Below are 16,402 nucleotides of genomic sequence, written 5' to 3' on the forward strand. Positions count from 1 at the left end.
TTATTATTAAATTAGACCAGATTTAGTTTCATGTAGACTTGTCAACAGGCAGAAGTGAAATCGAAATTCATATTGCACAACAATATATTTGATATAACTCCATTCATTATACTAATAACATACAGGCAAATAGTAGCAGGTTGAGTTTCTACCAGTCTACCACACTGCTATCTATCTCAAAAAGTTTCTTCCATTTCTTTTTCAGCTCATAAGAGGAAAAGTTATTTCTTTATGAAGGAAAAAAAAATTAAAAGGCAAGAGCAGCAAAAGCTGAGGATTATCCATTGCTATAATAAAACAATGTTTTAGTCCAACAGTGTAAACTCAGTGCTTGGAAGAAAAAATTATCTGGTAAGGAAAGCAGTTTGAATAATTGTACCCTGCACTGCCCTGTTGCTATAGAAACTTACTTCACTGTAGCAGTTAATTGCTAATCAATTTATAATTTTTCATTACAAAGCTCAATAGAAGTCAAATGGAACACTGTCACGTCTGTCCAGCAACTCCAGATTATGTCTCTTCTGGCTACTGTTGGGTTTTGCAAGCCCTACAGGAATGCTGGACATTTTTGATACAGAGTTTTTATCAATAATTCAATAATTCCATCACCTTGCAGCATGTTAAGCATTACTAGAACAAAGCCCTAATTACTTTAGTTCTAAAACTAAGATGGAGCTGGCTCTTATCCTAAGAGCACCAGAAGAGTCCCACAGAAGTTACGCAAATAAAATACTGCACAAATGTATAACCTGTGCTCCAAAACCAGGATGAGGCCCATTGGTTTATGCTTTTTGTGGTCATGTACAGTAACAGACAGATGAAATAACATATTTGCTCTAATTATGGTCCTGCAGTTGTTAATTCGCGATGAATCTTCCTTCTGGGGCTGAAGACATTTCATTACAAGCCAGTCCAATAAGATGAAAAGTGTTGCAAAACAAACACAGCTACTAGCAACCAAGTATTAAGGACCAAATCCCTAAAACAAATACAGTGAACTCTGATTTCCCACAACCCCATGTGTACAAGTTCTAGGATATCATCCAGTCTGAATAGCAGAATCCTCCTTCAGAATTTTTAGAACAAAAGGCAGTATGTTCCAAATTCAGGCACTAGCTTTCTCAATAAAAATATTTATTTTAAAGTAAGCAAAGTATTAAGATATTTTAAGTAATAATAAGTGTTGGCAGTTTCACTGGTATAGATATTGTGTGGAAAAAACCCACAACCTTTTGCCTGCTGTTAATAATTTTCTTTAAAAATTACCATCAAAGGGCTAAAAGTATTCCAGATACCAAATGGTCACACAACAGTGTCTCTTTCCTCAGGCTGATTTTTGTCTTAAGTGTAGGAGGGAGTGATCAGACTGTCTATTGTCACCGAGAGACCTCAGAGACATAGTGCTGCCCATGAGTGCCCACATGTCAGGCACAAATGTCCTCCCAGGAGACTGTAAGGACACCCCCAACACAGCCCAGCTATTAAATCATCCCACCCACTGATATGGGCATACTAACACCAGGCACACTAGGGATCTCTGCTGTCAAAAATAATCGTACCTTTAACCACCCTGATGCTCGCACGCTGTCCAAATCCAAACTCTCCTTTATATCAACTTGCACTGCAAGTGCCACAGCTGCAAGATACCTTCTAACCAGGGGAGATAGAAATGAAGAAAGAGTTCCCAGATGAGTGAAGAGAAAGCACAGTACAAGCTGTTTCTAGGCTCCTAAGACTGGGCTTCTCCAGGCCCTGATCCTACCAGCATTCCCCTTTGACTCTCTGTTATGTACACACAATGTTTCTTTCCATCAGTTGATCAGGACTAACAAATCACAGTACACAGATGAACCAGATCAATGCCAGTCCAACATGTTTTTGCAGAAGGTGTGTGGTGAGTTGACCCTGGCTGGATGCCAAAACCCACCAAAGATGCCCAATCACTCCCAACTGGACAGAGGAGAAAACAATATAACTAAAGGTTCACGAGCTAAGGACTGGAAAAGATCATTCACCTATTACTGGCAAAACAGACTTGACTTGGGGAAATTAACTGAATTTATTACTAAGAAAATCAGAGCAGGATAATGCGAAGTAAAAACAAACCTTAAAACTACCTTCTCCCAACTCCTCCCTTCTTCCTAGCTCTACCTCCTCCCCAGCAGCGCAGGGAGACAGGGAACAGGGGTTGTGGTCAGTTTATCACACGTTGTTCCTGCCACTGCTCTGAGAGAGGAGTCCTTCCCCTGCTCCAGCGTGGGGTCCCTCCTACAGGACAGAGTTCTCCATGAACCTTTCCTATCTGAGTCCTTCAGGCACAGCCTACTCCAGCAGGAGTCCCAAGTCCTACCTGACCTGCTCCACATGGGCTCCTCCCTTCATGGGTCCACAGGTCCCTGCCAGGAACTTGCAGCAGCCTGGGCCTCCTGCAGGTGGATCCCTGCATCCCTGTGGGCTTCCATGGGCTGCAGGTGCACAGCCTGTCTCACCACGGGCCATAGGGGAATCTCAGCTCTGACACCTGGAGCACCTCCTGCCCCTCCTTCTGCAGTGACCTTGGTGTCTGCAGAGCTGATCCTCTCATATGTTCTCACCCTGCTCTTCTCTGGCTGCAAATACATCCGCACAGTAACTTTTCTCTCCTGAAATATATTATCACAGAGGTGTTACTACCATTCCTGATGGGCTCAGCCTTGGCCAGCAGCAGGTCCATCCTGGGCTTCTCACAGCAGCTTCCAACAGAAGCCCCCAGAGCCTGGCCACACCAAGCCAGTACAAGGTGTTACTCATTGCTCACAGGGAACAGAGACGTCAGAGTGCAGCACACAGAGCACTGAGCAAGCTGCCACTGGACTGCTGCAGTAGCTCATTGGTAACCAGTACTTTGTCACTCTAAAAATTAGAAGTATGGATCACCTTGTGCACCACTAAAGGCATCTTAACCTGGGCATTTATTTGAGTTCTTTAGAACAGTTGTTTGCCCCATCCTTCTGATTTAGAAGTGCTAACATGTGCCCACGCTTAACTATCCCAGTTCCAACTAGAGAATTTACAGAGGCAGCATTTTGGCTAAAACACAGAACTACACTTGAACAGTCACTTAATTGGCACAGAAGCTATTCTGCCAATGCTGTTAAGGTCAGAAACATCACCTGGAACTTTAAACTCTGAAGGTATTAGCAAATAGCTCATGACACACAGACAGAAGTTACTCTGTACAAGGGACCGACCACAGTTCCACTGCTGAAGGCAGGAGAGGCCATCCCCTGTGTTAAACTGATGTGAATGTAACTGGACAGTTGCCTTTAGAGGGAAGGGAACATAAGTTCCCACTGAAGTAGCAGCAAGACATTTCTTGAAGTCACCTGTTGAGGTATACAGTCATGCTATTAAATAGCAATAACTCTCTAGTCAATGCAAGCATTTCACTTTTACAAGCTGCACCCTGTATTTCTGAAATTCTCCTTTGGGAATAAACCTCCTGGATCAATATATCAAACTGAACTGGCACATTTTAAAAAAAGCTATTATTTAGTTATTTATGGACAGTAAAGTAGTAATTCAAACTGACACAAAATGCAAAATGGGCTGCAAAACAGGTAAGAAATACAGCATTTGGCAGTAGATGGTATCAAATTTCAAAAGTGATATTGCCTAATCATGCAACTATTCCTGCCCTCATAAATTATTATTTTAAAGACAGACCCTCTTGTCACCTTAAGTGCAAACAGGTAGCTATCGAAGGTCTCTGGCCCACTCTCTTACTAAAAACACTGAAGAAAAGTAACCTTTAGAAATACTTTCATTTAAAAATGAATTCTGAAAATGAAATCAAACTGTTTGCTATTCTGTAGGAAAGGAAAAAAATCTGAAGAAAAATGCACACTAAGCCTTCACCTATGGCTTCACAATACAGTATTAAGTTGATGTTAAGAGACAGTATTTTCCATTCAAACCACTAAAATATGCAAATCCAAACACCTAGACTATAATTTAAATCTTAGTAACGTGACTTAAAAAACATGACTTAAAATTATTTTTCTATAGTACTGACCGTTACCAATAGAAAACCAGAAAAATCAAGACAACAAAAGTAATCCTTTACAACTTGTGCCAAAATTTCATTCCAATGATAGCTTCAAACATTTATCTCAGTCATGCTCCAATATCCACCTCAAATATCAAGAAAACCTGCACAAAACCTTTCTAGAAGTCTTAAAAGAACCATACCCAAAAATCCTTAGAAATAAACTGCCACAGTTAAAATAGGATGAGACTACAACTTTTAGGATTCTGTATTTGTTATGGTTACATTTTTAAGTTAGAAAAAGGAGATATTCATGTTACTCAGATTCACAGAGTTATCCCTGTAGCCCTGGGAAGGCTGAAGTGTCCTTAAGGCATTGTTCAAATAGTTTCTTTCACCAGACTTGTGGTTTTTTAACACACAGTTCAATGTATGTTGGTATCCATCCTCTCTCCTGTTGTCATTGCTCCCCCTTTCTTTAGCTGAAAGGGAGAATTAAAACCATAAACTTGAGTCCTCTCCAACTTTTACATGATATCACTTCCCTGAAAAAATATATCTAAAACTCCTGCTAAATAATATTTTTTTATTACTAGGAAACTGGGGATAATGAAGTTTGTTCATAACACGCAATGTTTTCTCCCTACACCAGCATACTCCTAAGGTAAATTTCTTGCTTAGACTAGTATTTTGTCTGACATAGCGCTTCACAATCTCTAGTTGTACAAAAATTATACACTACTAAACCAACAGCTTCTTAATACAGTCACCTTCCAATCCCACATGGAGTTAAAAAGTAGTAGTAAGAAATAATAAATATTTTTTTTACCCTTACAGCCACATGTAAACATTATGATTAACTCATGAAATTAAAGAACGGATATATCTGGTAAACCAAAACTGAAATCAATTTGCAGAAAGTATCTATTAGAGATCTATCATTCCATTATGAACAGCTGGACTGAATAATGCACGAAAAATCCCAATGCAAGTTACAACACTGCCACTGGAAAGGTTTCAATTGCAGCAGCTGGTGGTCCTGCCCACAAAGACCAGGGGGCTGCACCCACTGCACCAACAGCTGCTCAGCAGCCAAACAGGCAACAGCAGCTGCTTTCAGTTACAAGGGGCAAGAAATGGGTGGGAAGTAGATGCTAAAAAATGGGCTGTCTATTCACTTGGGCCCAAAAGTGGAGTGAGGTAAGGAAGGAAAAATACTCTATTTCCCAGAAGGACACAAGCAAATATTATTATTTAAAGTATAGCTCATTTAATATTACTGTTTCTTTTCCTTAAGCCTTCTAAGAGGACAGATAATGGAAATATTAGGCACTATTTTGCACTAAATGGTACCACTTTCAAATAATAATTTGTCCAAGTGTGTCAACTCATAGTTATGACAACTGGATAGCAAGTGGCCTTTCGGTACACATCCTTCACAAAAAAGTAATTCAGATGGGTCTCTTTAGCCAGGAAACTGCAATAATACGTCAAACTAGGGCATTAAATTTGATTCTAGAATGTCAAACAACAATTATGGCTGGCAGTCCTCTCAGAGGTGGGTCTGGGCAGCCTTTAATTAGAGTTTGAGGCACCTTCAATGTACATTTTAACTATTAACAGTTACCTATTTAACTGTTTTGCAGACTCACAGATATCAATGTATAATGCAAACTCCTTGTCATTTAAGCACATAGCACAACACTTTTATAAATAGTCTGACGAAGCTGCCCCATAAAACTTCCTACAGGCACAGAGGTGTTTGTTACAAATGACCCCTCTTTGCATCTGTGAAGCATTATGACTACAATTTTGTCAGTCTGCAAAGAATAAGTGCCACAATTTTTGGCTTTACGCTAAATTAATTTCCCCAACTGAATTCAAGTAAGTGCAATATTACCACAAATGCACTTCAATACAAAACAAAAACCTCCAAATTATAACTGCTGTGGCAAAAAAAAAACCAACCAAAAGACACACACAAAAACTCACTGCCTATAAAATACTGCATCCCAACGTGGGAGCTTGGCCAGCATAGCCCAGCATTCACTGTCAAACATGCCAGCCAAACAAGCAGTCACAGACAAATGAACTCTTACCTCAGAGAGCAATCCTTCAGCCAGCACAGTGCAAGAGCTCACTCAAGTCAAACAGTTGTGATATGGGCTTCAAGCACAGACTAGAACAAGAAAAGGTACTACAGACTAATACCACTTCCTACATAAAAATCATCTTGCAAGCTCTGTCAACCGTAGATATTTCATCTTCCTCCAGAGCAAGAAACACTTAACAATGTAACTGTCATTTTAAAGCAGCTTGTTAGCCTTTTTATCTTACTCTAGCCAGTCCTAGTTGCTCTGTATAAACCTCATATACAAAATTAAACACTGAAAGCTACCTACACATCTGTAATCTACATTAACTCTTCACGGTTTCCTTCAGCAGTTTTGTTGGCATTACTACAAATTCTACCCTTCAGGGAAGGCTACAGGAGTATTTTGTAACACGTCTGCCAATGCCTAGTACAGCCCAGCTGGAATTAGTAAAGATAGTACCTATCTACATCACAAAACTCCGAGTGGTAAGTATATCCACCCATTAAACGCCTGAAAAAAATTTCCAAGAGGCTCTCAAATACCTTCACAACCACGGATCAAGAGGTAAAGTTTTACTGATCTAGCCACAATACCTCCATGAGACTGGCTAGTCCAGTCCCAATATAACAACTATTATCCAACACAAAGAGAAGGAAAAAAAAAACTCAGCAAGAAATTAAGGGATTTCTTGAAAAAAGAAATCTACAACACCCTTTTAACGAGGGACAGAATAGAGTCACATCCAACACACCTGAGAAATGTGAAACAGCAGCAGCAAATCCAACACATGGATTTTAAGTTCTATGAGAGATTATCATTAATAGATGAGAGTACAAATCAAATTTGTGAGTAACACCAAGACTGGAAGGATTTCTGTGCTGCATTATGCAGCACAGAACTGCAAATAAAACCACTCTAATAATCGTAACAGAACAAAATTCAATGAAAATGCTACATGGCATTTATAAACATCCACAAAATCAAGGCATGGATAAAAATGGAGAAAAGCAGCAATATGATAAGAAACAATCCAAGTGAGTCATCACTATAAGCAGGACTCAAAAATGTCAACACTATTCAATATGTTAGCAAGAATATTAGAAGACAGACCCAGCAAGCAACAATTCTCCCTTGCTCTGTACTGAAGTCACACTGCAAGCACTGGGTCTAGGTCTAGTTTAAGTACCACTAATAAAAGACAACAGAAGCCAACAGAGGAGAACAATGAAACATTTGGAACTCATGATCTGAGAAGAATGGTTTAAAGAGCTGGATTTATTTACCTTAGGAAAATTGAGTGGACAAATTCACAAGTTTTTAAATATGCAAAAGCCAAAGGCAACAGTCATCTGTCCTTTCTGTCCACACTAAACTGCATTCAGCCTGGTTTGCTCTCTCTTTTTTCCCTTTAGTCAGATATCGGAGGAAGAAGAAAGAGAACACCAAAAAACGTTACTGGTGGAATTCTCGTTACAGCAAGAACCAGTCACTAAGGTGTAGGTATACCTCCCTCTCCTTTAGACCTACTGTATCTTCCAAGATCCTTACAAACCTCAGCATTTTTATGGCTCATATATGCTTTTAAAATGCACATCGTTTTCAGAGGCCTGACACAGCTCAGTGATCAGTAAAAGTATACAGTAATATAAATTCACATTCCCACCACATCTCGAGAAAACGTGATGGTTTTCTCCACACATCCCAGCTTCCAAACTAGAACTGCCTCACACTGCTCTTCTCAATATATTAAGCTTGTGACAAATGTCACCCATTACCATTCTGCCATTGCAACAAGTTCCCAGGTGAGCAGTCTATAGAATGAAAGTCACCACCAAGGATAACACTCCTCAACTGCACAACAAATCAAGCCAGACAGAAAAAAATTAACTTTGAGAACTGCAAAGGAAGGAATCCTATACATCAGACTTTTTACTGATAAGCAGGGACTACCAGTATGCCAACTCTCAATAAAAGAAGTTGAGATATGAGATGATTTTCATCCTAGTACAAATATAATTTCCAAGACACTTGCTCAATGAAAGCCTAAAAAGACAGTCAACAAATTCTGTCCTCCATGGCTCCAGCAACCTGTGCTTATCACCTATGTATGTTTCTATTCCAACACTACTGCAACATACTGTAATATTCCAAAGTTATTAACAGACTGCTGCTTTAGACTGCTGCAAGAAAAAAATCAAACTGAAGGCGAAGCCTCTTTTTGCAACAAGGTGATTTCAAAAAATGAAACTACCAATGTTAAGAAAGTCTGCCACACATTACCAAAGAGTCAGAATTTAACTAAAATGCAAAAGGTTTTCTGTCCTGTAATACGCTAAACTATACATTCAAATTTCATAACTTGCTGATATATTACGTAAAAATTAAGACTGTGCACCATGCAACACTATTGCTAATATGTACTTGTATTGCAATGACAGCTGCAGATTAATCTGCCCAGAAACTTTTACAACATATAGAGAGTAACACATCATCACACACACAACTTCTGTAGGTAAAATGCACAAGCTTTCTAGTAGGAAGGGAAAAAGACTTCCAGCAGCAGTCTGGAAAGCCTTGCCTTGTCAGTCATTCCTAAAGCAAGGAAGATGATATAGCACTCTTCTTTTCCAGCCTAATGAATCAACTAATAAATCATTTTGCAAAGCTACCTATAAACCATATTTAAGTCCTTCAAGACTGTCTTATAAACAAAAATCAAGTAACAGCCCTCACTCCTGATTAGGGGCTGTAAGAAAAAGCAACCCACCAAGAGCATCAGAGCATCATAATTTGAACAATTTTTGAGTTATTACATCATAATCTCACTCCATGAAGAGGGAAATGCTTAAAATAACAGGAAAAGCTTCCTTTAACACCTGTAACTCTCTTAATTAAAGAGTTAAATCAAGTTAACAATCCCTCAGGAACAGATCATTCCAAAACTGACTTAAGGCTGAAGCAGAGGCTTGACTCAGGAGGGACCTCCAAGGCAGTGGATCCAAGCAGACAGTCCAGGCCACTGAAGGGGGTAGTGCCCCTCCAACCCCTTCCTTGCTGTCACTGTACTCCAAGTGCAGTGTACTTACTAATCAACCCCAAGATGACACCGTTCAACTCACCAAAGCAAGAGGAAATCTGCCCAGAAAAACTGCAAGTACTTTTTGCTGCTGGTTTAGCAAGCTGAACAAGCTCAACCAGAGGCTGAGCACTGCCAAAGACAAGGAGATAGGAGCACACTGCCAAGAGGATCCTATTCTGCCAGTCCATCATTTACAGCTGTCACTAGATCAGTTGAGTTCATGAAAATTTACCCCTTCTGGTTAATAAGAGATCACTGCACACATCTAACTTTAAAGCCAAAGTAAAGGAGGACTGAAAGGGAAAGTCCATTGACACTCAGTGCAGTTAAGAACAATTACATACTTATCTAAGTAAACCAACCACATCTCATTCCGTCACAGTTTAACTTCTTATTAAACTACAGGTCCATGTCTTTTATTTTTTAGTGGATCCAAATCAGAAAACAAGAGTTTTCTGGAAGTCTGCATTGCTTTATAAACACAAAGAGAGCTGCAATGTTTCATGATTTTAAAAAATCAGTTTTTTTACAATATTTTTTGGTTTTTTATTAAATAGTAAAAACTCAGTTTCCTTCTTAAAGAGGTGAAGAATGAAGTCAGGAGAAAGTACCTTTTTGCCTTGAAAAGTCTCTAGAGACAGCTTCAAATGCTGTCCAAAACTCTTGTCTCTCTACCAAACCATTAGTATTGGAGTACAGGCAATCTCCACACCACTGTCCTGGATGCCAGATCTAACTTCTCCACCAAGTGCCTTGGAAGGATCAAGGTTACCTGGAAACATTTTTCTTTATGTAAGTTAAATCTCCTAAGACAACACACACATCAGCAGTTCATGTAAAAAGGTGACTTACAAACCAGATATAGCAGACACAAAGCATTTAGGATTTAAGGGAAACTAAAAGAAGAAAGATTAGCATTACTGATGTCAAGAAATATCCTTCCAAGGGGTATCTTTGACTCAATATTAGGTTATTTATTTTTAGGTGTCACTCATGGCTTAAGTGTTACTTTTCCTTAATGTGTACTGATCTGCAACGGATTACTGAATTATCTCAGTACCCAACAGACACAGCTATTAAAATACAGTCCTCGTGGTTCTTTCATTCATTTTAGGAAAAATATAACATTTTCCTATCAAGAAAAGAAGTATTAAAATAATCTTTAAAAAAAAAAAGGGAAAAACAAGAAAAAAATAAAAAGACAAAATCACAGTTGATATATTCACACAGCACAGCACCATTAAATTCAACTCAATACTCCAATATGACTTAGCCAGAATGAAAATCATGATCTTAAAGTAATCAGGGAAAATTTTTAAGGGATACATAAATAATTACGAACTAACAGGTAAAACTGAAGTTATCAGCACCTGCATTATGCCAAGGAGCACAAATAGGTTGGTCTTAAACAGATCAAATCCCTCTCCCCCCATCCTGATCCCAGGAACAGGAAGGAATACAGAATGTGATCGTCTGCCCAGTTTAAGGCAGAATTGCATCTTGTCCATTTAAGTAACAACAGCTCTCTCCCTTTTATGACAGCCACAAGATAGAACTTTTGATTCTGAAAAGTTCACATGATCAGTTGACGGGCTGTCAGCCTGTTCCTGATTCACTTTCATACACAGACAAAACAGTTACTTCCAACTGAAGTTCCAAAATAAATTCCAAAGCAGCAAGTATTGCAGATTTAAGCCAGACCATCTTCCCATTCTCATTTAAAGCATTTTCCTTAGAGTGAGTCAATCTATTTCAGCTCTTCCTTTAGGTTCACTTTACTGAAGTACTATACATGTAGAATATACAGTATTGCTTTACATAGTTAATACTGTAAAAGGTCATTGAGATTAATTCTGTCCTAACAATGTGTATGTTTTACTCTATTCAGAGAAAAAAATATTTCACACTGTCACAGGTATAAATGCCTCAGAGCTCACAAGTTCACAAACTCAAGTTTCTCAGTTACTGTATATCATACCAGTAGCTTTTAGCATCTAAAAAATCCAAATACCAAACAGCCAAATACCCAGCTCAAGAAGACTTTTGTAATTCGATATAATTATTCCATTCCTTATTGTCAACGAAGTTGCAGCCTTTAGATTTTTATTTGTCAGAAGTGTGGCAAGAGATGACTAAGAGAACTTGCAAGAATCACATGTACTATTACTAAACTACATAAAGGCCTGCTCTGTGAGCTGAGAGAACTCTGCAGCTACTTTGCATGGAAAAAACAAACATAGCAGGACCCAAACACGGCAACAATTTAGGATGTAGATTTTCAGAGATACTGCTCCACAGGATACCTTGTAAAGATAGCAACTGGTTGTAAGTAGGGAATACTGTTTGATACTAAATACTCATTATATGCTTAAAGAAGCCATTGTCCAAGAATTATTTGAAACATACCTAGATTATTAAAATTCATTAAAAGGTGAAACTAAATACACAGACACACTTTCACATATAATTATACAAGACATATCAGATCTGTAAGGTCACAGTCAACAAACAACCACATAGACTTTAAACTCCTGCTGCTGCCGACATTTTATAGAAAGGAGGAGTGCTGGGGGCACTCCCCTGGGACACAGCAGATTCAGGTATAATCCCTTGCTCATCCACAAGCTTCCTGCACAGCCTCATGTGAGTCTCTAGCTCTCTGTGCCCTCATCCCATGCTGAATGGTGAGCTAAAAGCAGGAAGATTTCAAGGTGATCACATGATGGCAGCTGAGACCCAAGCATGTAAAATAACAAACACCCACTATTTGAAACAAAACAGAAAGCTGACATTCATTATATCTGTGTTTATATCTATTAGGAGTGACGTGTGTTCACCTAGCACGGCAAATTCTGAATTGTTCTCTCAATCCTGTAAAATCAAGGGTTTGTTCATAAATATGGTGACCTGAGAGATCAAATGCATGCACTGTCCTGCATCCAATAATGACAAGCAAGGAGTCTCTCTCTCAAGTACATCAATCTTTCTATCCTGCAAAAGCAACTTTCTGTCAATTATCTGATATTTAAGACTCATCTCACTGCACCACTCCCATTTAGAAACAATTCTAAAACCAACCCACACTCCTAAGTCATAACAAAAGGCCTAAAACTGCACCGAATGCTTTAGCCATGCAGCCAAAGCTAGGAAGATCCTGGAAGCAGGGATTTGACACCACCATAATCACAACAGGCATTAGCGTGTCCAGCAAATTCTGACCTGAAGCAGCAGGTGAAGGAGGCCCAGGGAGGGAAAGCCAAGCCTCATTCCCGCACAAGGAGCGCCCAAGGGACCGCAGAATCCCTGCACAGGGCCCACACACACAACTCCCGCCGGTGACACCGTATCTGGAGCAGCCCCGAGCACCGACCCGGCGCCGATGCCCTGACACCGCCCTCGCCCCAGGCCTGCTCTCCCCCTCCCCAGCCGCTAGCCGGTTAACCGGGAGATCGGCCGGAGCCGAGGAGCCGGGCCCCACGGCGGCGGGGAGGGGGGACAGCGAGGGAGGGGCAGCCCGGCCTCGGTCCCCCGCCCCCGGCGCGGCCCCGCGGCTCCCGCAACCCGGCGGGCGGGCGGCGCGGAGCCCCCGCCACTCCCCGCCCCATCCCGGCGGGGGAGCCCCGGTACCTTGCGGACCCCCTTGTAGATGTAGAAGTAGAGCTCCCGGCCCACATTGAAGCAGAGCCGGTCCCCGTTGCCGCTCTGGTCGTTGACGTTGACGAAGGAGACGCGGACGGGGTTGGAGCCCTGCGAGTTGAAGGGCACGCGGTTAGGCCGGCTGTACTCCGAGTGGCTCAGCAGCTTGTACAGCCCCTCCCGGGTGGTGAACTGGGTCTTAATCTCGTTCATCTCCTTCCCACCTCCCTCCGCCGCCATCTTGGAAAGGAGCGCTCATCCTGCCCCAGTGCCCGGATGTGCCGACACTGCGCAGCCGCCGGCGCGCGCGCGGCCCCTGCGCGCGGGGGCGACGCGAGGAGGCGGGGCCGGCGGGGCCTGTTTACCGCGCGACTGCGCGCGCGCCGGGCCCGCGCGCCCGGAGGGCGTGGAGAGGGGCGGAGCTTGGAGGCGGGGCGGGGCCTGGGGCGGGAGTCGCGGCGCGCCCGAGGGGTCAGGCCGGGGGGAGCGCGGGGGACGCCGTGCGGGAGGGACAGCGTGCCCGGCCTCCTGCCCGGCAGGGTCATCCCGCAGAGCAGGCCTGCGTCCGGAGCGCTCCTGGATGTCTCCAGTGAGCGGGACTCCACACCCTCTCCGGGCAGCCTGTTCCAGAGTGTGCACAGTAAACAAATTCTTCCCTACGTTCGTGTGGAGCTTCTGTGCATCAGTTTCTGCCCGTGGCACCACCGAGAAGAGCCTGGCTCCATCCTCTGATACCCCTCCTTTAGATATTCATACACGTTGATGAGGTCCCCACTCAGTCAGCTTTTTTCAACGCAGGACAGGCCCAGCTCCATCAGCCTTTCTTCATAAGAGAGATGCTCCAGTCCTTTAATAAGCTCCACTGGGCCCAGTCCAGGAGCTCCACGTCTGTCTTGTGCTGCAGAGCCCAGAACTGGACACAGCACTGCAGATGTGGCCTCAGCAGGGTCACCCAGCATGGTGGCTCCACGGGGCAGCTGCTCTAGGGGATGGGAATGAGGGTGGGGAGTGGGTCATGAGCAGGGGTTTTGTGTGCCCAAAGGGACCTGCCACCTGGACCTGAGCATCAGTGCCAGCACAGCATGGGGTGAAGTGATTCCCCGCTGCTGGAAGTGCCAGATCAGAGCCAGGAGGTGTCCATGTGCAGCGCTGGTTTGGGGCAATGGCTCCCAGGTGGGAGCTCCCGCTCACATCACAGCCCTGGCCAATCTCCATTGGCTCATTTGCCATGGCCCTGGCCAGCTTTGCCCACAGAGTACTTGCCAGTGCCTGGAAGCCTGGTGAGGTTCTTGCTGTGAGAGCCTGAGTTTAGGGACAGCAAATCCAGGTGTGCAGCTGTACTTTGACACTTCATGCCAAGCTCAGGGTGCCCCTGATGGAGATGGTACCTCCATCCCTCCAGCTCTGCACCAGCCTCCAACCTGCTGCAGGCGGGGCCAGGCCTGGGAGTTGGCCTGAGGTGTGAACCTGAAAGACTGGTTATCAAATCGCTCACCTCATTGTTCTGATCATCCTGCAGCCATACTGCCAGCTGTGTTGCATGGTGAACCAGATCAATATCAGATGGATGTGGCACAGGATTGGGAAGGATTGTATTCACTGGGCAGGGAGGCAGGACTGTTTTTTCTGACAGCAGTTTCAGCTTTAAGAGTTTATCTGACTTCAGCCTCATGACTGACTCAAACTGATCTAAGACTGATCTCCAGCTGGGAAAAAAGGTTTTGGCCCCTCCTCTACAGGTATTTCCATTACCTGCCTTGCATCAGTTCTAGTAATCATGCAACCAAAGGGTGAGTCAGATCCACCTCAAAGTTAACACACACACAGAAATTATGAGTTCTCAGGTAAGCAAAGTGTTGATCAGCAACCAGGTTGATTCAACTGACCACAGAACTGCTGAAGCCAAAATAAGGAAGGAGTTGTGTTCGACCAGGGGGAGATAAGCAGCACAGAATTAGAATACCTTATGCTATAATAAAAAACCACACTTTCAAGGTATTGTTTTCTGCTGTGGCTGTGTGGCTCTAATGTGACCGCTACCAAAAGCATTGTCCTGCTCTCTTCTTTCTGCACTGTGACTATCTGCTGCTACTCCTTCCTGTACCAGCCACAGTGCTCTCCTGACCTCATGAGGAGCCATTTCTGAAAGGTAAATGGATTGACAACTAAACTCCTTGCAAATGTGAAATGAATATGGTTAAATGAAAAACACTGTCTGCTTAAGGGAATGGACAGCAGGACCTTCCTTCCTTCCATTACATCAGCTCAGCTGAAGAGGTCCACTCAGTCTTCCAGACTGCAGGGGGTTAAAGGGATTTAGTTTCAAGTCAATTTAGTTCAAAGAGATTTTGTTTTTAGCTGAATACTGTCTTGCTGCTGACCATCAAAATATTAGTAAAAGATAGCTAAGAGACCTGAAACAGCCAAGGATCTCCAGAACAGAGTATGTATCTGGGTGAATATCTGAACAAGTACAGATGATTAGACTTCTAAAAGGCCAAGTATAGAAGACTTGCTTGAAATTCTTAAGATAAAGCCAATCAATAATGACCAATAGATTTTGTCAGCTTATCAGCCAGTCCTGCCAGATGGTATTGATGACCTCCTAAAAGCACATAAAGTAGGTAAGCAGCCCTGCATTTTTTTTTAAATCATGTTAAAAGTGATTGTTTCATAAAGAAATTTCATTAATGGACTTCCAGAGAGACAGAATATTTTCTTTCACCAAAGAATTACCAAAGAAGAGCAGGAACAGCAAGGATCTCTAAGTAGTAATACTCAAAACAGATAAGGATGTATCAACAACAAAATTGAAAAAAAAAGTATTGCTCCAAGCAGGCATACTCAGTATGTCTTATTCATTACCCACTGACAACACAGGATGGATCACTCTGAAGGAGAAAGCAGGCAACTTTGGTAGAGGGACTGTGTGGAATGCAAATTGTACTGAAACCACAACAGGCAATCTGTCACTGATGGAATGAGTGTGATCCAAAGAATAAACAAAGTTAACAAGTACCTGGTTATCAGCAGTACATGATGGTGCAGAAAGTCAAAGAATTGATGTAGTGTTTAACATTTACAAGAAACATCAATAAAAGCTGCTGAGAGATTCCACGGAGAATCCAAGACAAATATTCATTTGAAAAACACAGCTGCAAGTCACAAGAACACTATTGTACAACCCATCAACAATGCTCATCAAATACTAGGAGAAAAAGAGATTACAGAGCTAAGTCTTATGAAAAAAAATTCCTTGTACCACTTGAAAATTCTTCTGTTTCAAGCTAACCAAGGATGATAGTTCTGAAATGATCCCAGGAGGACACCCCAAATGAGGTGTTTTGTATGCACCACACAACCAATAAACTGAAGTCAGTCACAATCACTGCTGTATTTGCCTTTACCTTTTGCAAATTGTTTTGGCAAATTGGAAAACAGACATGAGCAAAATTCACTAACAGTAATAAAATAGTGTGGTCCTTTGAGATTGCTTTATGCAGGGCATAAATTGGTTCTGCAACTTTTCAGAATCTAATATTAATAGTGCTTTTACTGGACATG

General features: G+C 42.2%; 1 protein-coding gene across 12 annotated transcripts in view; it reads right to left on the reverse strand.

Annotated features, from left to right (window-relative positions):
- The window catches only part of WDR20 (WD repeat domain 20), a 45,831-nt gene extending 32,693 nt beyond the window's left edge, over window positions 1-13,138 (reverse strand). For 6 of the 12 annotated variants that reach the window (XM_053979555.1, XM_053979567.1, XM_053979556.1 and 3 more), the window contains exon 1: window positions 12,830-13,136. In XM_053979555.1, coding sequence (XP_053835530.1) covers window positions 12,830-13,078 — 249 coding nt within the window. In that variant the 5' untranslated portion in view covers window positions 13,079-13,136. Of the gene's footprint in view, window positions 1-12,829 lie in introns of all 12 variants that reach the window. The other 6 variants (XM_053979558.1, XM_053979563.1, XM_053979564.1 and 3 more) reach the window with 2 other exon arrangements.
- Window positions 13,139-16,402: the final 3,264 nt, after the last annotated feature.

The sequence above is a fragment of the Vidua macroura genome, chromosome 6, assembly GCF_024509145.1.
Source record: "Vidua macroura isolate BioBank_ID:100142 chromosome 6, ASM2450914v1, whole genome shotgun sequence".
Classification (NCBI taxonomy): Eukaryota; Metazoa; Chordata; class Aves; order Passeriformes; family Viduidae; genus Vidua; species Vidua macroura.